The sequence below is a fragment of the Anthonomus grandis genome, chromosome 4 (genome assembly GCF_022605725.1).
Source record: "Anthonomus grandis grandis chromosome 4, icAntGran1.3, whole genome shotgun sequence".
NCBI lineage: Eukaryota > Metazoa > Arthropoda > Insecta > Coleoptera > Curculionidae > Anthonomus > Anthonomus grandis.
In genome coordinates, this window is record NC_065549.1 from 28,352,427 (window position 1) to 28,378,349 (window position 25,923).

The 25,923-nt window shown below is 32.9% G+C and overlaps 2 protein-coding genes across 5 annotated transcripts in view; one reads left to right on the plus strand and one right to left on the minus strand.

Annotated features, from left to right (window-relative positions):
* Window positions 1-25,785, minus strand: part of LOC126734993 (WASH complex subunit 5) — a 249,917-nt gene extending 224,132 nt beyond the window's left edge. For 3 of the 4 annotated variants that reach the window (XR_007660245.1, XR_007660244.1, XM_050438858.1), the window contains exon 1: window positions 8,538-8,786. Coding sequence is in view for 2 of the 4 variants with exons in the window: in XM_050438858.1 (XP_050294815.1) it covers window positions 8,538-8,665 (128 nt within the window). In the remaining 2 variants the exon portion in view is untranslated. Of the gene's footprint in view, window positions 1-8,537; window positions 8,787-25,654; window positions 25,700-25,753 lie in introns of those variants that run through there. The other variant, XM_050438860.1, reaches the window with a different exon arrangement.
* The window catches only part of LOC126734994 (uncharacterized), a 91,095-nt gene continuing 76,701 nt past the window's right edge, over window positions 11,530-25,923 (plus strand). The window contains exon 1 of the mRNA XM_050438862.1: window positions 11,530-11,663. The gene's annotated coding sequence lies outside the window, so the exon portion shown is untranslated. The remainder of the gene's footprint in view (window positions 11,664-25,923) is intronic.

A 25,923-nucleotide genomic window follows, 5' to 3' on the forward strand; every position in this document is an offset into this window, starting at 1 on the left:
GGCTTATGAAGACCGTGGGTGCACAAGAAAGACAATAACATTTGTGACGAAAACAATAAGAGTGATCTGGACAGTAATTTAGACTTACATAGTTCTGATAGTTCATTTTCTAGTGTTGAGGAAGCAAAAAGAAGCAAGGGAAGTAGAAGCAGTTTTAAAACGTAATTGTTTTAGTACAGATGCCAAAAAAATTTATCTAAATGTCTATCACAATCTAAGGAATGATCCTCAGTTCACAAATGATTGTAGTGCTTTGCAAAAACAGCATTTTTAACAGGGGTTCCCTATAGTACAATATGCCTGTAAAAAAGGGATTAAAGACAGAATAAAAAGGAAAGATGCAGGACAATCAAAGGGACTTGACACGGATATTGCCAAATTGCTAAGGAAAGGTGTGTGTTCTAAATACAAAAACAATGAGGTTCTGACTATAGAGATGATTAAGGACACATTATCGGCAAGGGACAAACATTTCTCAGTCTCAACCTTGCGGAGATACCTGATAAAACTTGGATTTAAGCTTAAGATGGTTAATAAAAGAGCTGCTGTAATGAAATTGTCCGGTGGTGTATAGAATATTTGAAGAAAATTAAAAAAATTTGGGAGGAAGAAAGATTCATATATTATTTAGCCGAAACATGGTATGATACATTTATGATTGATGTACGATTTCCATTCTCTGGGAAAAAAGTCGTTTTTGCCATAGTAAGAACCATATTTTTATTAATTAAATAACTTTAAAATTTTGTTTTTTACAGCTTACTACCCCTGTTTGTCCTTCAGTGACCCAATAAAGACTGCTTATTCCACCATTCTCTGGTAAAAACCCTTTTTTGCTATGGTAAGAAAAACACTGTTTTTATTAAGAAAACAAGTCTAAAATTTTGTTTTTTACAGCTTACTGCCCCTGTTTGTCCTTCAGCGACACAATGAAGTATATATAATGTAATACTTTAGTATCTATATGCTGATGTGCGATATGAAGTTGGAATCCATAGCGGCAACAGAGAAGCTGTTTCCTTCCTTAATGGAAGAAACTGCTAAAGTACAAAGGCAAAAAAACAAAATTTAGAAAATTGTATTAACTCTTTGGGCCAGATTCAAAAGAGTGGTTAAATTTATAAAAGTATTTAGTATCCTCACTGTAGTTTTAGGATCCAGTATACTTGTAAATGTAGTGTTTTGTATAAGATTTTTAGTTTTTAGTATAAGCATTTATTTTTGTTAATTTTCATCTAATCTCTCCTAATACGTACAATAACTAAATATGAGGCAAACAAATTAATAAATATTACATTCAGGATGTAAAGTGTTTTTTTTTTTATAAGTAAAACTTGTGTCTTTTACACGCATAAGATATAGACAGCTAGATGATTTTTAATGTAAAAGTTTATTTTAAAAAATATACTTCTACTTTTCTGACTACATAAATACTTTTTATCAAAAGAAGTTGGTACTAAATATAGAGATGGGGGTTTTCATGAGTATAATATATCATAATATGTATTAATTAAAAAAATAATAATAAAGGACATTGAATATGGCAGCCAAAATACCCATTAATAATCACCACCAAGTAAAAATAAATCTCAATACCCAAAAAAAGGAAAAATATAAAATTTTAAGACAAACCAAAACATTTTACCCTTTTGTCTCAAAAAGTAATTCTTTAATGCCTTAATCCACAGAATAAAAGGGTTTAAGTAATTCGTACCACCTATTCTTCTATAAAATAGAAGATTTAACTTTTATCATATATAGTTCAGTTTAGAGATCTATTAGAATCTTTGATGTGCCGCGAATAGTCCGTGAGCCGGTGTTGCTTGTATTGTCACATGACATGCATGTTTAAATCGCAAAATTTTATGTGGAAAGAGTCATAAAGTAATATTCTACTAGATATTTAATCATTCCATTAAATAAAGCCTTGTAATTTCCGTCCCATTTCTATTTTGTCTACCCTCTCTAAGATAGTTGAAAAACTTGCAAAAAGCAGAATTTTGTCCTTTTTACATCATAATGGCATTTTGTCTGCAAATCAGTTTGGATTTCAAGCCGGTAAAGGGACTCATGATGCTGTTTTTAGCTTTTTGGAGAGCGTCTATGTGTCCTTGAATTCTGGAGAGTCATCGGCGGCAGTGTTTTGTGATCTATTCAAAGCATTTGACTGTGCGGATCATGAAATACTGTTATCTAAGCTCGATAAATATGGTTTTAGGGGCGTAGGGTTGCGATGGCTTGAGTCCTATCTATCAAATCGTACTCAGAAGGTTACAGTGTCTCGGCGTTTGTCTGCTTCTAGATCCCTAAAATGCGGCGTTCCCCAGGGTTCAGTGTTGGGACCACTGTTATTTTTACTGTATGTGGATGACTTGAGTTCATTGAAACTGCAGGGCAAGGTGGTTCAGTTTGCTGATGATACCACCACACTATGGAGCCATAAAAATTCTGATTATATTAAGACTTGTATCCTTGAAGACCTTCAGATTTTATCAGGGTGGTGTGCTTCCAACAGGCTCGTGTTTAATGTAAGAAAGACGTCTATTATGGGGTTTAAGTGCGATGTTCAGGGTCTGATGTTTGACGAAAATTCCCTCTTGCAGAATAAAGAGTGCTGCAAGTTCCTAGGTATTACCATTGATGGTCGCCTTCGGTTTGAAGGTCATATTTTACATTTAGCTGGGAAATTATCTTCTGGATGTTTTGCAGTAAGAATGGCAAAACAAGAGCTCGGAGGGATGGTTGCACGTTCAGTGTACTTTTCACTTATTGAATCTCATATTCGGTATGGCTTGCCTTTTTGGGGTTTAACCAATAAGGGGCTACTTAACATTGTCTTTGTTATTCAAAAAAAAGCAGTTAGATACCTGTGTTCTGCTAAGTTAAGAGATTCTTGCAAACACCTCTTCATTTCTGAAAAAATCCTAACTCTTTTTTCACTCTTTATCTTAGAAACAGCTGCTCTTATTCACACAATTCCCAAACCACCCTCTGACACTGGCCATTTGACTCGTCGTGTAAATGATGTTCCCCTACCTATTCTTACGTCTTCCCTTACCAAAAACTCATTAATTTACATAAGTAAAAAAATTTACAATCATGTTCCTCTATGTGTTAGACATATATCGGATGTTAAGAAATTTAAAAGAGAATTAAAGACGCTTTTATTGGCTAACGCATATTATAACCTGGATGATTTTTTTAATGATAGGTTTTAACCTTGGACATGTTGGAAATTTTTTTTTTCCTTTTTTCTTCTCTAGTTTTGTCAACAAGTTTACATTTATTTAGTAATTGATTGTTTTATTTAGTTAATTCAAGTATGTTCAAAAAGTTTTGTCTTCTTGTGTTTAATTTTGTTCATTGTTTTGTCAATTTTTGAAATTGTATTTTTGTTTTGTTTTTTTAGCTTGTAGGATGCTTGTACACAAGATTATTCTTACGTAATATAGCACATTTTCTTTATTTCTTTATTTTAAACATATTTTTCTAAATTTATACATTTGATTCGTAAAATTTGACTACATGCGCCCACGTACTATTTTGTTAGACGTCTGACCTCAGTCACAGCCACTCAAGCATGAAAAGTTGCACAGGTCCGGCCTTAAAATGTATTTGTATTTAAAACCTTATTATTCGGAATTTTTTGGTCTAGTTTTATTAAGTTAGAAATTGAGGATAGTTGATAGCAAGATAATATTTAATTTAACTATAAGATTTAAGTACGTAAAATGAGTTTAACCAAAAATTTTAATTTAATAAGTTTAGTTTTTAGCGCCATCAGTCGAGTTTTTATAACAAGTGATGAGAGAATACTTCTATTTTATAGAAGATTTAACTTTTTATGTAAATACATTTATACCTACATTAACCAACAAAATTATTGCTAATACTACAAATATAACGAGACAAAAAGATGTTTCACCTTACGGACGGATATGACAAAGGCGCTTGCGTCGATCTCCGAGTTTAAAATAATAGATTAATACTTCTTCATTTAAAGTATTGTAGCAAACAGCCACGAACTTAATAAATATACCTGGGCTGCTAATGCAAATGACCAACATACCCAAAAATGACGGCTGCCTGGTGGCCGCCATTTTTAGAGTGGTTGTGTCCTATTGATTGATATTGTTGGTCACTCTGAACATTTTCAGTGTTGGCAACAAAAAATATATTAAATAACGGTAATGAAGTTGACGACGCTGAAGTTTGACGTGTGACCTATCACGAACTAAATTTATTTTTTTCATTGACATTGTTTTTAAACCATCATTGGGAATATTGGGATTTTAAAATCACGACTCGACACGATCACTCGATATGACTGATTCTAAATAACACTTTCTATTTTGAGTATATTGCTTAGTGTTTGGCGATTTATAAACGATACGCTTGGGTCTATCGTCTGCGTCAGGTGATATAGCTTCTTCCTTATTTAATACGTGGATAATGTATCATTCAGCATTCTTATAGATGGTTGTACCTATTAATGTAGAAACACTGTACATAGAAGGAAATTAAGTAAAAGTCGTAAAATAAAAATAGAAAGAAAATAAAAGTGTTTTTAACTAAATATTGATTGTGAAAAAATTGTTTAGAATTTGCGTATGTGTTAAGTAACTCAAGTCTGATGATGGCAAGAACACTTGCTGAAATGCATCACTCCTGAAATTAGAGGATTAGCATTTTATTTGTGGAGAAGAGACTTCTCCTACTAACTTTTCAATACTAAATATTTTAAGTAAACACAAGCAAAAATTTAAATGGTATTAGGATTTATAAGATTCAAGTTTATCAGAATAATAAAACAAATATTTTATAAAGTGCATGCATCTATCCCAAGTTAATTATGAGGATTACTTTCTTTCATAAATGTTAACGAAATTCTTAAATAAGTACAAGAAAAATCTCAGGTCTAAGGCGACTATCATAACTTCCTATTTTGTTTTTGTAAACATAACCTCCCAAAAACTCTTAATTGTTTTGTTTCCCTACAATTGGCACAACTAAAATTTGTCAGAGTTACCAACATCGAAAGGACACAATCACGCAAAATGGCGGCCACCTAGTAGTGGTCATTTACTTTTCATTGAATTGTCAGGTATATTTATTAAGTTCAGGCAAACAGCGGACTGAAATTTTACGCGGCGTTGTCAGACTGTTACAGTTTTATTGGTGTCTTTTATTTTAGTAGCAATGGTGAAGGGACAGTGTCCGACGGGTAAAACTAAAATTTCCCTTTCGCCACGTATGTATGTTAAGGTCATACTGGAGGTATTGGAAGTTTAAGAATAAGAATTAATGTAATGAGAAAAAAAATAAACAAATATTATATATTTTTTTTACATCTTTTGCTTGTTGCCTTGTTGGAAAATGTTTGTAACCATTTCGACATGTTATTTTAAACCAGTATGTTTAATGCAACTAGTTTGTGAGTATACAGTCATCGATTTTTTTTTAACCCAGATTAAATTTTTGGTGTTTTTGAAAACATTTTTGCAATGGCTATTGACACAACATGCTCTACCTCTGAGTGTGGAATTACAAGGGATATTCTTTATTGCCTTGATTGATGATTGGAAATCTAATTTACATTTTGAATATACCTTAATTGACTAATAATTATTTTTGGAAGCATGTCATGAAACTCCAAACAATAAAAGTTGGGTATCTATGTCAGCTTTTTAATTTGATAACTTTTAAAAACGGGTATTAGTCAATGAAGCATAACTGGCTTTAGCTATTGGATTTTAATTTCAACCACTTACGTTGAAAAATATTTTTAGTTTTTATAATAAATATAATGTTCTATTAAGAATTTTAAATGCTCGCGATATAGATGGGAAAAAATAGGCCAAAGGACATTTCCATAGAGTATACACCTCTCATGAAGAAGACTAAAACATTTCTATTCTTACCTGCACATTTTAATTTTAAATACTATTTTATATTCTTATCGACTTGTCAATTATTTTTTTATTTTATATTTTTATATGCTTTTAACAACATAGAGCTTCGCCATTTTTGAATATAGCAAAAAATTTCAAAATGCGATTTTTATGGGAGACAATGCTCTTCAAAACTACCCCTAACTAATTTTTTTTTCAAATAACACTCCTTTTTTTTTATTTCCTTAATGAAAAAAAAATCTTTTTCTATTGTATTCAGAATTAAAAATCCTATTAAAAAAAAATTTAAAATGGAGCTGCCATTTAAAAAAAAAGTTAGGAGTGGTTTCTCGGGGATGATTTAGTTAGAGGTAATTTTGAAAATAGCATTGTCTCCCATTAAAAAGGCATTTTGAAATTTTTGTTATCTTTAAAAATTACGAAGTTCTATATGCTGTTAAAACCATTTTGAGACAACCTGTATTTATAAAATACAAAAAAATTATTACGCTAAAAAAATAGATAGCAAGACATAGACTTGCATCCTCCACTGGATTTAGGTTAAAGAAAAAATGTTTTTTTTTCGCCGCGAAATTATATCATAAAGTTATTTAAGTATTTTGTGTTATGTATAATCTTAAGATTGTTAGTTCGATGAATTAATAAGCCATATTATACCGAGTTCAACAAAATCATTGGCCAGAGTGTCATTCGTTTGTTTTTTAAGTAAGAATTTTAAAATTTAGGGTCATAATTTAGAGAATTACTCATGTTTTTTCTAAGAAAATAATTGAATATTGCTTTCAGTTTTATAGCAAATAAATTATATATGTATATATATACAAAAAAAAATCCTATAGGCCTTTTCTAAGAAGATACAGCCCCTTAAAGACGCCGCAGGAAATCGGTTTTTCTTGACTAACTTTTGAAGTACCTATGAAAATGAGTTTTTACTTTTACAAAAACTGTAAAAATAACGGAGATATGACGGGGGTCCCAAAATGCAATTTCAAAAATGCCCTGTTTCTTAGAAAATAAAATGGTTGTAAAAATTTTGTTAACAGCAAATAGTAACGCGAAAACCGCAACTGTCTATCTCTAAAAATAACGGAGATATCCCGCAAAAGTACCCAAAATGGGACACCCTGTACATTATATTGCTTAAATTTTGAACACATGATAAAGACTTTTTCAGATTAAACAATTTAATAACTTTAAACAACTTAAGATTAAACAAATAGAACTTCTCTGTTGTTTCGCTGCAACATCACTGAAAAAAAGAACACATTATCATGGTTCTTTTTAATTAAGATAAAACAGTGATTCCTTAAATTTTTTTTCTCCAAAATGGTTTATTTTATTGATAATTAACAAGAGTGCCTTTTAGTCATTAAGTGGTGGTGGTTAGTCATTGAGTAGTCATTAATAATAAGTTGATATCTCATGTAAACATTTCAACTTTAAGACATAGAGTGATGCGGCTAGTGGATGCACCAGGTGTGCTGTCAGGGTTCTGACAAAAGAGAACGGAGAAGTCTCGGAGGCCACCAGAGATGTTTATTATTCATTTGTAGAAAGTCATTTAAGATATGGCATTGCATTCTGGGGCTGCTGCAGTCAATATATTTTTAATTCTGTTTTTGTGCTACAGAAAAAGTATTTTAAGTATGTATGTCGCTATATGTATAGGCCTTAACATAAAGACTTAAAAATCTTCATTATATTCTTCTTTAAAAGTTTCCACTCTATTTATAGTGGAAACTTGCTGCTTGATATATAAAACTAAACTTTAATTCTGGAAGACACCACCAATACCTGACAAACTAATTCTCCCCAAAACTCCCCAGTTTATCTTTAAAAAGACATTTAAGCATCTTCTGGTATATATATAAGGAATGCTAAAAAATCCACAAGTTTTAAAGCATTCCTCAGAGAACACTTATAAAACTCAATATAAAAATTTTATAGTTTGGATCAGTAATTTGGAGATGGCTTGGAGTAAGCTTTGGTCTGTTTTTTTTTCATATTGATAATATTTTAAAGTTTCTTCTTTATTTCAACAAAATTTTTTGTATTGTGAACTCCTTAGATAGAGCTTTTGAGCAGCACCTTAATAATAAAAAAACTGTAAAATAGAATATTGGTAGGGACAACTAAACTTTTACATATCTCTTGAATGTAATATTTTTATTTGGATCAAAATCACTGCTATGAAAAATTTGCAGCCTATTAATTAAAAATTAAAAAAAAGGGTCAGGTGTTATTCGAGCTTTTAAATATTTTTTCTCAAAATAATATTTTAACAAGAAAAATCTGAATTCTGCCTAATGATCTGAAAAAAACATTATAAAAAATATCCACTTTAAAGCAAATGATCGACAAATAAGTTATGGCCACTATTACTTGGTATTAAATTTACCCAATCACTCAAAATGGTACAATTTTGACTCCCTACAGACTGCCATTGAAATCATGTCATGTCCCCTACATATGAGCTTTAGATCATGAGAGAGCTCTTAAATTAAAAAAAAAATCCATTGTTCCATTTACCACTAACCTACTATCAACCATGGTACAACCTGTATACATACGAAAATTTATTTTTTTTACATCCTTTTTATTAATAAAAAACAACAAAGAACTGACCTGTAAACTTTGGGAATAAAGTCTTTCAATCTTAATAATTCTGCTATAATTGCATTTCCTCTTGAAACTAACAGCAAAATAGTTTGCCCACAAGCATTATTTTCAGCTAAAAATTCAGTTGGGTTCATCTTTTAAATAATTCAGATGTTATAAAAATAATTAAACTACTACAAATTACAAAAACACCCAAACCAGAAATTCTGAAAAAAATATAAACAAAAAGGGGGGGGAGGGAGGCGGGCAGGGATTGTTTACATGAGCAAACATATGGTAATTGTCATTTCCAACTAAGGTTGGCGTCTCTTCTAATCTATATAATAAGGCTGCATTTATAATATCACAATTGCACAATAAATTGTATTTTTTTTTTTAAAACTGTGTTGTGGCTTCATAATGATATCAGACTTTAGATAGATTTTAAGTTTAACGCCTGCGGTAGGTACTCAGAGAAATGTATTAGCCTTAAAATAAAGAAAGTACATGGAAGTGGGGCGTTACAACTTTCAATTGATTGAGTCTTAAAAAACTATAACCAGGGTGCTTGAGCAATTTAAGACCCAAGGATATTGCGAAAAATTTGCTTAGTAGAAAGGGTACGGTCATAGAACATAGGTCAAAACAAAAAATTTTTTGGATGAACCATATTTTGACCTAAAAAATTTAAAAAAATTCTTATTAAATGACATCATTTTCAAAATATTGCTATGCGAAAACTCTCCAATATGTCAATTTTGCACGACGATATACGGCAGAGTTGCCATACTGAACAAAAGTTCATCTCAACAAAATTAATGAAAGGAATAAATTCGGTTTTCACTTGGAATTTTTTTTTTATTAAAAAATGTTATTTTTTTTCTTTAATTAATTGGCAAGTATCCCTCATTTGATATATAACATCTAAGAGTATAAAGGCTGGTTTGTGTATAGCCTAACTCAACTAAAACCAAAACAACCCAACCCAACTCAACATATCCCATCCCATTATGTCGGATGAGCCGTAAGCGAATGCTTATGGCTTTCGCTTACGGCTCATGCGACATAATTTCAACTTGTTTCTGGCATTCGCCTGCGACTCATGCAATAAAATGTAACATAGTGATACAAGTTACTATAAAGTCCTTGTACAAAAAAATCGAAATTAAACTCTAGACAAAGTAAACCAACTGGTATAACACCTTTATGTAATAAAATAATATACAAGGAATGAAAGCTAAGAAAATAGCTTCACAATCCGGCAACGCTGTATTCATTAATTTGATTCTCCTGAATTGAGGTTAAGTGTCAAAGGTCAATAATTTGACAGTTATTTATAAACCTCAACGTTCCTAAATTAAAGGAGGCAATTTGGCAAACAACTTTTAAAAAAGCGTTGTGTTTTTTTAATTTAAACTAGGAATAAAGTAAAAATGTTTTAGATCAATATAAAAGTGATTAGTCCGTGATAATACGCTAGTATAATTTTAATATTTATGTCCATAAGTAAATAGAAGTATAGAAAAATCGTGGTCAATATAAAACATAAATTTTAGTTTTTTTTTTGTTAAAAAATGCCTCATCCAAAATATATTTTGTTTTAATTTAATGGACTTAAGGAAAGCTTCCTAAACATGCCAAAAAAAATCTAAAAATCGTTGGGTCTTAAATTGTTTAATCACCTATAAGCAGAAAGGTTTTATTAATTCTATTTAAGGAAAACTTACGTAGCCCTGGTTTGCACCGGTTCGCAGCTCTCAACTTAGTTATCTGAAGCTATTACGAAATCTTATCTATTAAGAATATCGAAGGTTTACATTCTAAGCTTAATAAGAGTATGATATTGCAGCTCCCAATTTTTATGGATCAAACGAACTTAGTACCTGTGAAGTGTGATCCAAATTATACGGTGCCTCGTCTGAAGGTTGGTTGGTTGTCTTTGTGTCCCCCGAGTTCTTTCAGACAGACACCGTTCAGTAAATTTTTGGGTCTTTCCATAGACAAGTTCCTTAAATTTGAAGACCATATTGTGAATGTATGTAGAAAAGTCTCATCAGGCTGCTACGCCCTAAGGGTTATTGCCACCAATCTTAATTTCTCCATCGCCAGCATACTTCGCGATTATCGAGTCGCACCTTCGATATGGAATTTGCTTTTGGGGTTCATGTTCAAATTCACTTTTTAGTTCAGTGTTTGTACTCCAGAAAAGGGCCATTAGATATCTATGTGGGGTCAAGCCTCGTGACTCATGTCGCCCGCTTTTTGTAAGTCATAATATTTTAACCCTGTGTTGTATCTTTATTTTGTAAACTTAATTTTGTAGATTTTAGAAAATATAAACAGGAACTCCACTTAGAAAGCCACTATAATACGCGACAAAATTATTTGTTGAGGCTACCCATTTCTCATTTTGAACTTGTCCGTAGCTCTATCATATATGGAGGTAGAAAGCTGTTTAATAAACTTCCACTAGAAATAAGACAACTTAAAACTGAAAAAAGCCTATGTACAAGGACGAAAATATTTCTTGCTAGTAAAGCGTACTATAGTTTAAGTGAATTTTTTGATGATTAGCATTTAAGTATTTTTCAAAGTTTTATATAATTTTATTTTATTTTAAATTAGTTTCTCGTTTTTATTCCTTTAATGTACAGACGTAATGGTTCTGGTTTATGGTTAGACGTTCTAAGCTACTTGGATATTCAAACCACTGTCTGATTTTGTTCAAACCTTTTTTACCCAGCCCCTACTGTCTAGTCACAGCATTCGGGGTACGGTAGTATGCTTCTCCCACTATGCATCTGGCATAATCCGGTCTGGATGTCAAGGAGAATAGGTTTAGCTAACTACAACCTAGGGAGTGGAAAGAGGTCTAAGAACAGGTTTTCGAGAACTAAAAGAATAACACGTGTTAACTAAGAAAGTTCGCGTGAAACTTTGCCTCATCTGAAGATATCACAGCCGCTCGAGCGATGGCTGATCACACCGATCGGTAGCAAACGTCACGCAGTACGGACGACGGCATGCATACGTCATTTATCTTTAGTTTGAAAAAAGCAGCGCAAATTTGGAAAAAGATTTTGTATTACAAAACAATGTTTAGGTGCGATGTGAGGTGTTTTCTTCCGAAATAATTTGAAACCAACTTTATAGGTAAGTTTATTTCATCCATAAATGTGGTCTTCACAGTATAAAAACAATAAATAGATTTTTTTATTATTATAGATTATTCCAAAATATATTCACATAAAATAATATAGATAATTATTGTATTGGTATCATACAACTTCACAAACCTAAATATAACAGATACATCTAAACTGATATGTCTGACCAGATGGAATTTGTTTAATTTAAGTCCCACTTGGTTAATTTGGGTTCTGTTTTCTGTTAAGTTCCATAATAGAGTGGATTCAAAAAAATCGTACCAATATTGCTGTAAGGCGATTCCTTAAGCATCTTATTATTTGAAGGCATTTTATTATTTTTTTCCCTCCATCTATGTATTCTCCAACTGAGAATACATACACTTTGCAATATAATATGAATATAAGACATCTTCTCGGAAACAGTTCAGTTTTATCGAAATAAAAATATTGTAAATAAATAAACTCTAAAAAATGGCCGGAAAAGGCTTCTACACGCAGTAATTTTTATTCAGAGGTGGATAAAAAAGTTTTAGCTTTTGTTATTTGTTAAAAACCTATATAGTCTACTTTAAATTTTTGGATAATTTAGATTCGGTGGTGTATTACTACTAATATCTATATATGACAGAGGCTCTTACAAAATTTATTTAAACTTTTGTTACCTGTTTTTCCCTTATAGTGTCCCGATTTTTAAAATTTAATCAGAAAAGAGCAAAAAATGACACGCCTGAACGGACTTTCAGGTTTTTTTAGGTCTTTTTTAATTTAGGGTGTAATTAGAACTATGGTTTTATAATGAAACAGGTAGGACCTTAAAATGCTTTTTTTCTTTTTATTAATTTTTTAAATAAGCGAAAAGGGACATTATTAAGAGTTTGTACAGAATTTAAAAAAAAATTCTTTTTGTCTGCAAGGTACAAAGGAACGTCGCATTTGAAAAAAGTTTTTAAATACAATTTTTTTTCCGTGTGTTTGCAGTAGTTAAGGTCTTTGGCCTAAAGGTCTTACAGACTCGCAAAATTGAAATAATTATCGAAATTCACATGATGCCCCTTTCCAGTTAAAAAAACGAGTAAAATCCTTTACCACTCGAGCTTCTTTTCCGCAGATTCCCCAACTTTAGGTGTATAAATTTGGAATTGACACAAATAACCCGTTTCATTGGCCTGAACCTGATTATAGACTATACTTTTGATTGATTTTCTTGATTTCTATGATTTGTATGGATTTTAGTAATCCATAAATATTTCTGATAACTTGGACCCAACTAGACACTACTAGCTTATAAACTATGTCGTAAATTGCAGTCTCTTAATTCAAGTCGTGGGAACCAATAATCCAAACCATTTCTCTTCATTACTTAAGCATTTTTCATCCATATGAACAAATTTATATCCAGAAAAGCCATAAGTTCTACCCGGTTGGTAGTAGTAGTAGTAGTAAGGGTGGGGGAGCTAGAGCTCGGCAAGTAGGCCTGAGCAGTCCCTTTTCGCCAACCCCAGAATCACCCACCCCTACGCCTCCACTCTCAATGTGCGGTCTTCACTGAGTCGGCCCGTCCTTTTAAAATAAAGGCTTGCACGTTGTCCCAGTCCAGATCTTTAAGATCTTCCCGCTGGAGTGTCGTTGCTCCGAAAATTTTCCTTCTTAGGCGACTCCACCTATCACAGATACCTAGTATGTGGTATGAAGTACTGTACTGTACTCCCCTGTACCGCAATTCGGACAGAGTGAGCTTTCCCTTATACCAAGAAGGTGTAGATGCCTGTTTAGACTGTTGTACCCGGTCAGGATTCCCACCAAGTCTTTGATATATTGTCGGGTCTTTGTTAGCAGTCGCCTTGCTTTAGAGCCGTCATGGTCTGGTATCATTTCCTTGGCCTGTCTACATCCTTCTGTCCTTCTTCAATTCTTCCTTGTTTTTTCCCAGGCCCAATTATTAAGTGCCTGGGAGATTTGTTTTTTGCTAGGACCGAGACAAGGTCCGGGGCCTACGAAGGGGTTAACGGAACCTTGTCTTGCCAGTTCGTCGGCCCGCTCATTGCCCTCAACACCTTGGTGTCCTGGGACCCACCTCAGTCTCACTTTCTTGTGTGCTGCAAGCCTTTCCAATGCGTCTCTGCATTCCTGGACTAGCGCTGAGCTGGCCCTGGGTTTCTGAATCGCCTTGAGGGCAGCTTGACTATCGGAGTAGATGCAAATCCCCCCGTCACCTTCCAATGCCTCTCGTTTGTTCGCTACTTCGAGTATAGCAAACACCTCCGCTTGGAAAACTGTGGTGTGTTTCCCTAGCGGGAAGGATTCCCCTGTGTTCGTTTCCATCCTGTACACTCCGGCTCCGGCTGAATTGGTGCTTTTCATCCATGATCCATCCGTGTACCAGGCCTGGAAACCACTTGGCTCTTTAACTTGGTTCGCCGACCATTCTTCCCTTGTCGGGATTTCGACTTGAAACCCCTTCTTTAACCTTAGTTTGCCACTTTCTGTAGTGCATCTGGATGTCAGAATTGGTATGTTCTTACACATCCTGAGAGCAATCGTCAGGTACAGTACCTGGTTGGTAACTTTAAGGTTATATTACCACACTTTTGAATAACTAAATTGAACATAATGTTTAAATAACTATTAAATTAATAAGACTTGGAAATAATTATAGAAGTTTGATTAGGTCCAAACACTTGCCAATATTCGTGAGGAATTCAAAATCAAAACAGACTTTATTATTATCTCGCGAATAACGCAGCACAAGGGTGGTGGATTGTCTGCCCTTTAAAATGATATATCACTATATAGGATAGCCATTTGACATACATCGATAAAATATTCATTATTACCAGACATTTTATCTCTCTTTTCGCTGGTACGTCAACCAGTTTAATTTTTTTTTTACTATTGGATAGACACTTTAATGCTGTTACAATGATGTGTCACACGATAGGGGTTCCCATTTGACAGATCAAAGTGAGGTTAGCTAGAGCTGAAGAGGTGATTGACAGAACCTTGTTAAATATAAAATTAAACGTCCCCCTGTATATCTAGGTTGACGTGTTTTTTTTTTTTTTTGAAGAAGTTATTAAGGGTGGTTTATTTTGAAATTTAAGTCCTGTATAATATATGCATGAAGGAATATATAAAATATGCAAACTCCCGGCTTTTGTCTTTTTATTAAAAAGAGTAACGAAGTACGCTTTTACGAATAAGATTATTTATTCACTATATAGAAAAAAAAAGTCTTTATGTCATATTGGATAAGAAAAAATTAAATTGATATTTTATTTTTGCATAATGGCTATGATACGTCTTTCGGCCATTATTTAACTTATTTAGGCTTAAATGTAATATTAACGAAAATAATGTTCTTGTTAGGTTCGGGGTATGATCAAACTCTTTATATGACTTTAAGCTTCTTGAGGAGCTTCTCTTACTGTTCTTTAACTTTGAATGAGGTCTTGATAATTGTATAGGGTCGTTTATAAAAAATATTAATTTATAATAATAATTGATATCTAAGGTACTCACGCTCGCTAGGTTGAAATATCTAAGCAACACTTTTTTATACATAGTTTGCCCCACGACATAACATTTCTCAGACCAGATCGCCTTATCGGTTTTTCTAAAGCTTTTGACTCTGGTAACTTTGCCATACCTTGATATGGCATGGTTGTTAATCGGGTAGCTTCTATTATCAGAACAATCTAAAGATTAATCTATCTAAAGAGTGTTTCAATAAGAGTGTAAGATTTTCTGTAGCAATCCATGAAAATATTTATTTATTTAGAAAATATACATTTGGGAATTATATATCAAACAAAATATCTTGTAAATGGCCATCACGGTTTTAGCTTGCATATGCGTACTCTTTTGACGAAATTGTTATTATAGGTATTAGATTTCATTAATACAGCCTCTATTTTCGCAGGCTTATTGGAGTCATAGATAGACCATAAAGTCATAGGTTTATAACTTTAGATAGCCAGAAGCGTTAAATCGCAATTGCATAGAGGCAAATTTTGGTCACCAAATCGGGAAATGACACGACCAGGAGCAAACATGTGCAAGATCGTCAATGTTTCCTGGGCGGTATGTGGCACCGTCCTGCTAAAACCACATGACGTCAAGATCAATAGCTTCCAAATGACGTACAATAAATTTTATTATCATATTATCATATAACGTTCTCCATTCACCATTACTTTGTTTTCGAAGAAAAAATGGTTCAATTATTCCTCCAGACCAGTGGTGGGCAAACTTTTTTACTGGGGGCCACAAAGTATAAGAAATTCTAGAGGAGAGTGTTAAATCTTTTGATCATAATATTATAAAAACATTACAGCATTACAGACAGATGTCACAAATTACCTTTTACCTTAAATTATATTTATTTTAACTTTTATTCGAAGGGCCTGCCATGGCGTGTGAGACATATGGAATTGTTTTTGATCTTCCATAATATTTTCGAAAACCAGCTGTGACGAATCAACTTTCAGCTGTGCGAAAAGAAGTTCATCAGTCAATCGGTTTCTGACTGAGCTTTTCCGCAATTTCATGGTCGAAAAAGTCTGTTCGCACACATAAGACGACGCAAAGATCTTTGGCAGCTTTCGGCAGTGCTCTATAAAAATCTAGTTTTATGGAATTTAAGAATAATTGCTTTAAATGGGCACTACACCGCATTTCAATAATTTCCAACTGCAACTCTGGAGATACATTTTCTGGGTCTACATTAAACGGCATCGAGAAAATATCTAGCGGTGACTGAAAGTTCTTAAAATCTTGAAAGCTAGTTTCTTAGAATATTAAATACACTAGAATTGAACATTGGTTGCTTTGGATTGATTATAACATCTACACACTGGGCAGAGGGGATAATTTGTTGATAAGCATGCTTACTATTCCATGTTGCCAGTGATTACTCAATTTTAACAGAAGAAAATAAAGTGATATAATAAATTATTATAATTAGCAGAAACTGAGTTGCATTCTTATTTAATGAATATGCCCGTATCTCCTGGAATTCCGAAGAGTTTTAATAATTTTTTGTCTAGATATTAACAATGGATAACTAAATCGGTTTCTAAATAGTGTATATACCGCGATAAAATAAGGAAATCAATTAAGGTTAACTTCCAAAGTATTTGAATTAAATTTTATTCTGTAATATATAATAGATATCTAAACGGATTTAAGATGGTTGCAAACCTCCACAAACGAAAGTTTTTTGATTAAAAATTATTGAGTTATAATTAAGTTATTATAGATAATTGAGTTATTATAGATGTTATAAACGGCTATAACTGCCAAAGGATATGGATAATAAAACTTTTCCTTATAGCCGTGAGGAGTTACATAGTCCTTTATATTTTTTAATTGTTAGATATTCAATAATTTTTTACCAAAAAATTTTTGTTTGTAGAGGTTTGTAACCATCTCAAATGCGTTTAGATATTTATTGTAGAAAAAAGATTAATTCAAATCTTTTGGGAGCCTTTTTCATTTGTTTAACATTCGACTTTTTAAGTAATTTTTACAAAAAAACTAACATTCCAACAAAATGTTAACATTTGTTGGGAATTTCAGGAGATACGGGCATTATATCGATTAAACAGCGGGCGCGGACTATAAATAGTTTGCTGGCAAACCACATATGCTGCGTTCTATATTTTGGTCGCTATATATCGATCGGGCACTAGCTTCACAGATTGAAAAAATATGTAGAAAAACAACACAAAGGGGCAACATCGAATATGTGCATTGTAAACTAAGAGGTATTCTACGTTGCCAAGTTGCTTTTTTTTCATTATCTTTATTGTCAGGAATCTTTCTTTTTATTCTGAAAAATTTGCTGATTACTCTCAAAGTATATATTGTTAGTCAGCAAATAAACGAAACACGAAACAATTAAAGAGTACACTTTTTACCTGTTACAAAATACAACAGATAAAAAAATATGTAGTGGATTAAGAAAATTCTATATTGAATGAAAAATTGAAAAGTCGATTTGACATCATTATCTGAGAGATAGTGAACTCAAACAACCTCGCCTATGGTTTGCAGCTAGGCTTATTCTAGGCATTCAGTGTTCTAAGACTAGTTTCAAATTCTGTGTTTTTCCACGCCTGACTAAATTCTTTTAATTTGTTCTTACACACAGGTGACATGGATTTTAAACGCGAAAAGTGAGTTAAGTCAGTTTTGCTTTATAAACAGATTCCGTTGAGCAGATATTGTTTTTGATAAGATTTCCGCATTTATCTTTTTGTCTGTGTCATCCATCAAAGCATATTTAGTTTTTAGATGTTTGCTTTTAAAATGGTGAGCAAGATTAAAATCTTTAAATGTCGTCACTGCTTCATAACAAATAAGACATGTTGATTTACCGTTGAATTCCGTAAAAAAGTATTTCCAAGTCCACTCTTCTTTAAACAGACGACACTCTTACTACTCCATTATCTTAAAATTAGTGCTTATTTTTTCAAAAAATTATCAATGTAAAGCGTTACGTGAACAAGCGTTAATAAAAATAGACATAAAACGTGCGGCTCGGTATGTGACAGTTGGCGTTTAAGGTTACTCGCCCCCGCCACTCATTTTTCCACACTGCTCTCCGTATTACGCAACACGTAAACTACGTGGCTACTTTAGCTTTACCAAAGGTTACAGAATAAAATATATTGTATTCTGTAAACTTTGGCTTCATCTATAGCGTTGATTGAATATTTCTCAAATATTCAATCAACGCCTATAGGCTATGCATTTAATATTCTACTATAACTAGAATCTACTTTAAACTTCTGGATCGTCAAAACCTAATTGTAGCGGGCCATATACTATTCATATTAATGGACCCTCGGTGGGCCCGATTAAATACTTTCGCGGGCTGAAGTTGGCCCGCGGGCCGTACTTTGCCCATCACTGCTACAGACCATGAGACTATTACTGGAAGTCTCGAGTATTAGTATCATGCCTACAGACCATAATGGACAGCATGTAGTGTCACGTTGTGGATCCGTTTCTTTCTGATAAATCATTGGTGGAACTTTCTTTAACCCCCTTACGACTAACGAAGCTATCGAGGTGAAAATGAGCATCATCACTGAAAATAATTGTTGCAAAATCAGCAAGTTGTCAAATCAAGGATTTAATTCGTGAATTCTCTTCGCTGTTAATGGTCTGGCAGAAGTTGTTGATTGAGTTGGATTTTGTAGGCATACAGCAATAAACCTTTAGTGAGAAATCGCTGAAAAGTACCTGTTGAATTTTCTGAATAGTCGTGATGTTTTTCTCTGAACGATCTCTACGATCTTGTATCGCGTGTTTCACTAACCAAACCTTTTGATTATTCCTTTCATGGCAATCGAATTGGGAACATTATTGGGACCGAATATTGAACGCACTTATAGGGGTATTTAAACTTTCACCATTTTGCTAATAATTTTGGACTTCAGTTTTCTAACTCCTATCTGTCATAATCATGTCACATTGTGACTGTCAAACATGGCGCGCAACTCAAATTTTACATTCTTATTAAAACACGCTTTATGTATTTAAATAGAGCGTGTTAATTAAGTATGTACAATAAATTTGACAGGCAACTCTTAGAGTAGTTTTAAGACCAAAAATTAGGATAAATATGTGTCTGCAACAGCTTCATTTATGTGATACAGGTGTAAAATATTAAATATCCTTTATCCATTTTTGTATTTTGTTATAAATTGTCGGTGTAATTTATACTAAAGTCGAAATTATACCCATTTTTTATGACGTCATTTTTGTTTATCTTTGTTTAGCATATTCCAAACAGCGGCGACAACAAACTTTGAAAAAATTTACAAACTTTTGAAAAAAATTGGTGTCTGATGATTATTCATCTTTTATATACTAGGTTATGTGAAATATCCGTCACTGTCAATCAAAAATATTGGTTTGTCAACTTGTTCTTGAAAGTTATTTCGAAAAGTGTTAGATAATGCCTAAAAAAAGATATAATAGGTATAATGAACAATCGCAGCTGATGATTTTAAATATATAGGCTTTTTTTCAACTGGAAAAGGAACAAGTCCGAAACGGAATTACACTTCAAATTGAGAATGTGATACAGCGAGCCGCAGATGCAACAAAATTGAGCACAACAACGATCGCAAATATAAAGAAGAATGGGATAAAATCAGATCAGGATTACGCAGCCCGTATATCTTCCAAGCAAAAAACAGCGAAAACCAAAATTACAACATATTTGAAACATAGAATTTGGGACACAATTTATTCTATGTACGCCAGAAAAGAATATGTAATATTGGCAACAATAAGAGCAAAGTTCATGGAAGAAATTGAATATTTTGAGTTTTCCATTGACTCCTTAAGAAGATGGATCAATAGTATAGGCTTCAAGTGGAAAAAATCAAATAACAGAAAATATTTAATGGACTTGCCAAATATTGTTCATAAAAGAATCAATTTTTTAAGGGAGTATATCAAAAATAGAAATGTAGGTCCGGAAGGTTTTACTCCAGTTTTCATTGACGAGACGTGGATTTTTAGCAAGGGACCATTTCGTAGTAGCTGGCAAGATGACACCAAGCACACGGATTCAAGGAAAAACAGTGAAGGTAAAAATTATCTGGTTATCTTTTTAGATTGTTTTTTAATAAAAACTATTGCCCTTGTAAGGGTTCTCTAACTTCATAATTTCATCTGTTTCATAGTTTCATATAATTTCTCTCTAAGACAATATGAGGGAATTTAACTCCATACACTACTCGTATGTGCATGGAACATTACTTATTATTTATATTAAATTTATGTTCTGGAAGAATCATTTCTAAAAGAAGAGAATTGAATTATCTTTTATTTTTAAGGTCATCGTTATATCGTGGTCCACGCCGGAACCAAAGATGTTCAAGGGTGCAAATTTAATATTCAAGAGTGGATTAAAGATGGGAGATTATCATGACAATATGAACAGGAAAAACTTCGAAAACTGGTTTAAAACTCAGCTGGTTCCAAATCTTCCCCCAAAGTCATTTATAATCATGGACAATGCAAGTTACCATTCTGGTTTATTAGAAGAAATCCCGAGAAAATCTTGGACAAGGCAGAGACTGACCGAATGGTTAAAGAAAAAGAATATTGACTTTCCAGAAAAAGCCATGAAAGATAAAATATGGAGTATTGCACGCAGAAACTGCCCTAGTGAAAAAAAGTACTTCCTTGATGAATGTGTTAAACCTTTAGGACACAAAATTTTGCGACTGCCACCATATCATTGACAGTTTAATGCAATTGAAATGGTATGGTCGGAATGTAAACGAAAATATGATCAATATATTTCCAATTTTAAGGGGTCACTTTCAGAAGTTCTGACTACATGGGAAAGGATAATAAACGAAATTTTTATAGATCATTGGCAAAAATATGTTTTTCATACAGAAAAGGTAATTGAAAAGGCTTGGGAGGCAATTCAAGTGTGTGATGCCTATGACATTCTGCCACTTGTGATTACGACTGACGAAAACGACGATGACGAAGACAATATCTCTGATTTCAGTTCTGACTCTGACAATACTGACAAAATTGATTAAGCTTTTTTTGTTCTAGCAAATTTTATTTTATGATCGTTGTTTAAGTATTCAATCATATCGTTGCAATTTCATTAACTCGGTAATGCAATATGGCGTGTTTTTTTTGAGTTTGTATGTTTTATTTTTTGGAATCGTATTTTCATTTTAATGTTTTAACATATTCCTTCAAGCAGCATTTTTTTTCATGAACAAGTAAATTAAATTGTCAGTATTTAAATTTTTCCCAGTGAGTTAAAATAATTTTATACAATTAGTCACAATTTTTGTAAGCTCGGTTTTGTTACGTCTACTGCTCGTGCCGAATTCTACTTTTCAAATATGTTGTAGATTTGGTTTTTGCGGTCTTTTGCTTGGAAAATATATGAGCAGCGTAATCATAATCTGATTTTATCCCATTCTTCTTTATATTTGCGATCGTTGTTGTGCTCAATTTTGTTGCATCTGCGGCTCGCTCTATCACATTCTTAATTTGAAGTGCAATTCCGTTTCGGACTTTTTGTTTATGTCCCATTATTTATGATTATTTATAATATTATTTGTTAATTGTTAAGTTTGTAATACAATAAATACTAGATTTTACAATAAATACTAAGATTTTTTTAATTTTTTTGGGAATGAAAGTATATACAGTGCTTTTATTTCAAAACGATCCACCCTTAATAACTATCTTAAAAAAAAAAAAAAAAAACGTCAAATTAGATATACAGGGGGACGTTTAATTATGCATTTACTGAAGTTCTGTCAATCACCTCACTTTAATATGTCAAATAAGAACCCCCATCGTGTGATACATCATAGTAAGCAGCGTAATGAAAATAAAATATTCATTATTTCTAGACATTTTCGCTAACTATTTGCTTACACATTTACCGATTTTTTTTTTTTGGTACCGTTGAATAGAGAATTTTACGCTCCTTACTATGATGTATCACACGATGGGGGTGCCCATTTGACATATTATTAAAGTGAGGTTAGCTGGAGGTGAGGGGGTGGTTGACAGAACTTCAGTAAATGCATAATTAAACGTCCCCCTGTATATCTAATTTGACGTTTTTTCTCTCCTGGATGACGTAACTAGAAATGGGTATAATTTCGACTTTAGTAAGATGTTGATTTTGTCCTAGTTTAATTTAATTTTTTAAATTTAGTGGCGTCCCGAGTGATAGCTAAACCAAGATGTTTGACTAAAAAAATCCAGGCTTCTCACTTTTGTCCTTTTTTACTTTGCTCAGATAAATTATTGAAAAGTACAGCTTTTTTGTCCTTTAAATTTTTTTGTATCTTGCTTAGTTTTCGAGAAAAAAAACTAAATGCAGGTTGAAAATAGCCCTCTTCAGTCTCAATACAACCTCCTTCATCATTGAACTCGTTATACTGCTTATACAGTGAATGAACGTTATACTGCTTATACAGATCGTGTTATCGTGAGCTACGCATTATTCAAAATAATTGCAACACCGCTTGGTTGCAGCTTGCAGGCGGCGAAATTTTTCGTTTTTATGTTTTGAAGGCGTGAAGAAATGGTTTGCAGTACCCTAGAACTTGATTCGACACGGTCCACTAGAAGTGTTGGAGAGGAACTGGGAATGAGCAATAAAACTGTTGCTCGTATCTGGAAAAAATATGTGTATAAATGTTTTAAGTATTCAAAAACTCAGGAAATATTTCCTGAAGACCAGTGGCGAAGAATGGAATTTTGTAAAACCATGATGGAAAACGACTATTTTTTAAAAAATATGTTGTTTTCTGATGAATCTTCTTTTTCATTACATGGCAAACACAATCCTTCCATTGTTCGTTATTGGTCTAAGGAAAACGAGCACAGAAGTTTTCAATTTCGTACCCAGTATCCTCAGAAATTGAAAGTTTGGGCAGGTATTTTGGGCGACATTGTTATAGGGTCATTTTTTATTGATGGCACTTTAAACGCTCAAAAGTACCTTGAGTTGCCGCAAAACCAAGTTCTTCGTGCCATTCAAATCCTACCTGATGTAGACCTGGGATCGATTTATTTTCAGCAAGATGGCTGTCCTGCTCATAACGCGGCTAGGCTAAAAGAATTTTTAACAAATACTTTTCCTAACCGCCTTATCAGTGGGACTGGCGATATTAAATGGCCTCCTAGATCTGCAGATTTGTCTCCAAATGACTTTTATCTGTGGGGTTACCTTAAGCAGACCATTTATAAGCATGAATTTAGTAGGCCAACAAATTTAGAGGAGTTGCGAAATAAAATTGTCGAAGGTGCCAATTCCATTTTTCCTGAAACTCTTTTGGAGGTGCGAAATAGCTTTTACGATAGGTTAAGTTTTTGTTTAGCGAAAGAAGGCGGTTTATTTGAGCCTTTTATTTAAAAAATGATATGTTGTTAAGTTTGTTTATTAGAGTTTTATTTCTGATTTTTTATTATATTTTTATCAGAGTTGATATTTTATTTTTTATTAGAATAACGCTTTAATTTTCATTATGCAAAACAAAGCATATTAAACATTTTAAGATTACAATTCTATGCGGGTTTTACACATTGTCATGTCTGTAAAACCCGCATTAGAATAAATATTTTAAAAATGCCTAAATTTTTCCGTAATATTTTGGGACATTTTGTCGCCAAACGACGCAGCTCCCACGAAAGTCAGATGTTTTCCTCTTTGTGTTCTGCGCTACTCCGTAGCCGATCGATAATTCTAGCCTGGACACTTATCCCCGCTTCCATCGATACCTCACAACAGAAGCCGATGCGAGGCGACGACCGCATCGCGATGGCAAAAATTCCGCGCTGGGGCACGTATTTTGCGTTGATTCGAAATAATATTTTACTGCAGTTATTATTGTAGTTTATAGTAAAATTACGCATTTAAAATTTTAAACTACCAAACTATTTTGATACTCGCTTTGAGTTTTAAGAAGAATAAAAATTCGGTATTTAAATTAGGTGGGTAAATTAACAATTTTATTATTAACTTACATTTTACAATCTTAATTTTATTTAGAATAATGCCTACCTCTTGCTGCATTCCTGTTTAAACTCAGAAAAAATTTTTTTTTTGGTTTTTTTTGATTATCTTCGCAATCATTCAAATTTTCGATTTTTTAAATAAGCAACAAAAATTTGGCGTAGGTACCTACCTAATTTTGTTTTCGGCATTAACATTTTTACGAAAAAGTAATACAGCAATGCAAAAACTTTCCCATAGCAACCAAGATAACCCACAAAAGGGTCAAGAATAAGTTTTTGAAAATTTGTTTTTTTTTTCAATAATCTTCAAAACCACATAAAATATAATATATATTTTTTTATATGGCATATTCTTTTACAAGTAAATAATGTGCAACTTTGGGATAAATTATCCATTTTCGTATTTTGAGGGTAGACGAATTTGAAACACCGTTTATGTATATTTCTGCAATAAAATAAATAATAAAAAATATTTAAAACATTTATCATATACCTAAAAATACGTAATAATAAAAAAAATATATTATCTTGTAAAATGTAAAATATTAGGTCTCGCGGTATCTTCACTTAGTCGTTCCACTGTACGGCGTGCGCCACCAAATCTCGGCTTCAATTTTGACGCCACGAAACCAGTGTCACGGCTAGAACTCTCGATCGGCTACGGCTACTCCCGTCGGCGTCCTCGCCCCTAGGGCCGGCCGCGCCGGGGCGGTGCTCTGTCGCAGGCATTCGTACACGCGCGACGTTGCAAAATTTCGCCTCTATGCGGTTTCCTATAAGTAACGAACGAAAACACGATCTGTATTGCTTATATCGGAATCGTATGTCGGCCATCTTTCTTGGCAAAATTGACAGAAATGATGTTGACATTGAGTGATGGAACATTATTTGTCATATACAGTATTAATATATGGAATTTGTATCAGTTTGTATGCAAAAGCAACCACCACTTCTCTATAGTTTCGTGCTTCCCATCATCCTCTACTACGTGAGCAGACCTGCGGGCTTAGGCTAGGAATAAATGAAAATAAGGAGTACACTGAGAGCTGTATTTTGAACTTGAATGTAGATCCGCCAAACTTTTAATAATACACAAATTCATTATACAACACATTCTGTACATCTTTATACAACGTGATTGCAGATGTTGTCCGTCGCTGCTTATCAAGACAATGCGCCAACTAGCAAAAAACTCAATATCTTTTGAATAGAGTCAATGACGAAACTTTTTTTTCACAGAAAATTGAAGTTGAACATTTTCCGCGTATACTAATTTCATCAATTTACAGAAGCTTTAATATGCAAAAAATTGCGATTGTTTATAAAAAATGTTTGTGAAATATGTAATTGCTTTTTATCTGTAAACCAAATTTCATCAAATGAAAAAATCTTGGAAAAAATCAATTGAAAAACAAATAAAAAGCGGAATATGAAAACAAAAATTATGACACTAATGCGTACGTTGATATTCCAAAAATGTATTTTGAAACTAGTCGTCCATTTTTCCTTTAAGAGATGTACTTTTTACAAAGAACTACAAGTTTGGTCAAAGTTTTGTACTTATATACGATAATCATTAATGGTAATATAAGTTTAAAACTTTGACCAAACTTGTAGTTCTTTGTTAAAATGTATTGATTCCCAATATCGATGATTGACGGAAATTTCGGACTTTCGGAGGCCAGTTTACGTGATTTGACTCAATTTTTACTTTTCTTCTAAAACTTAAC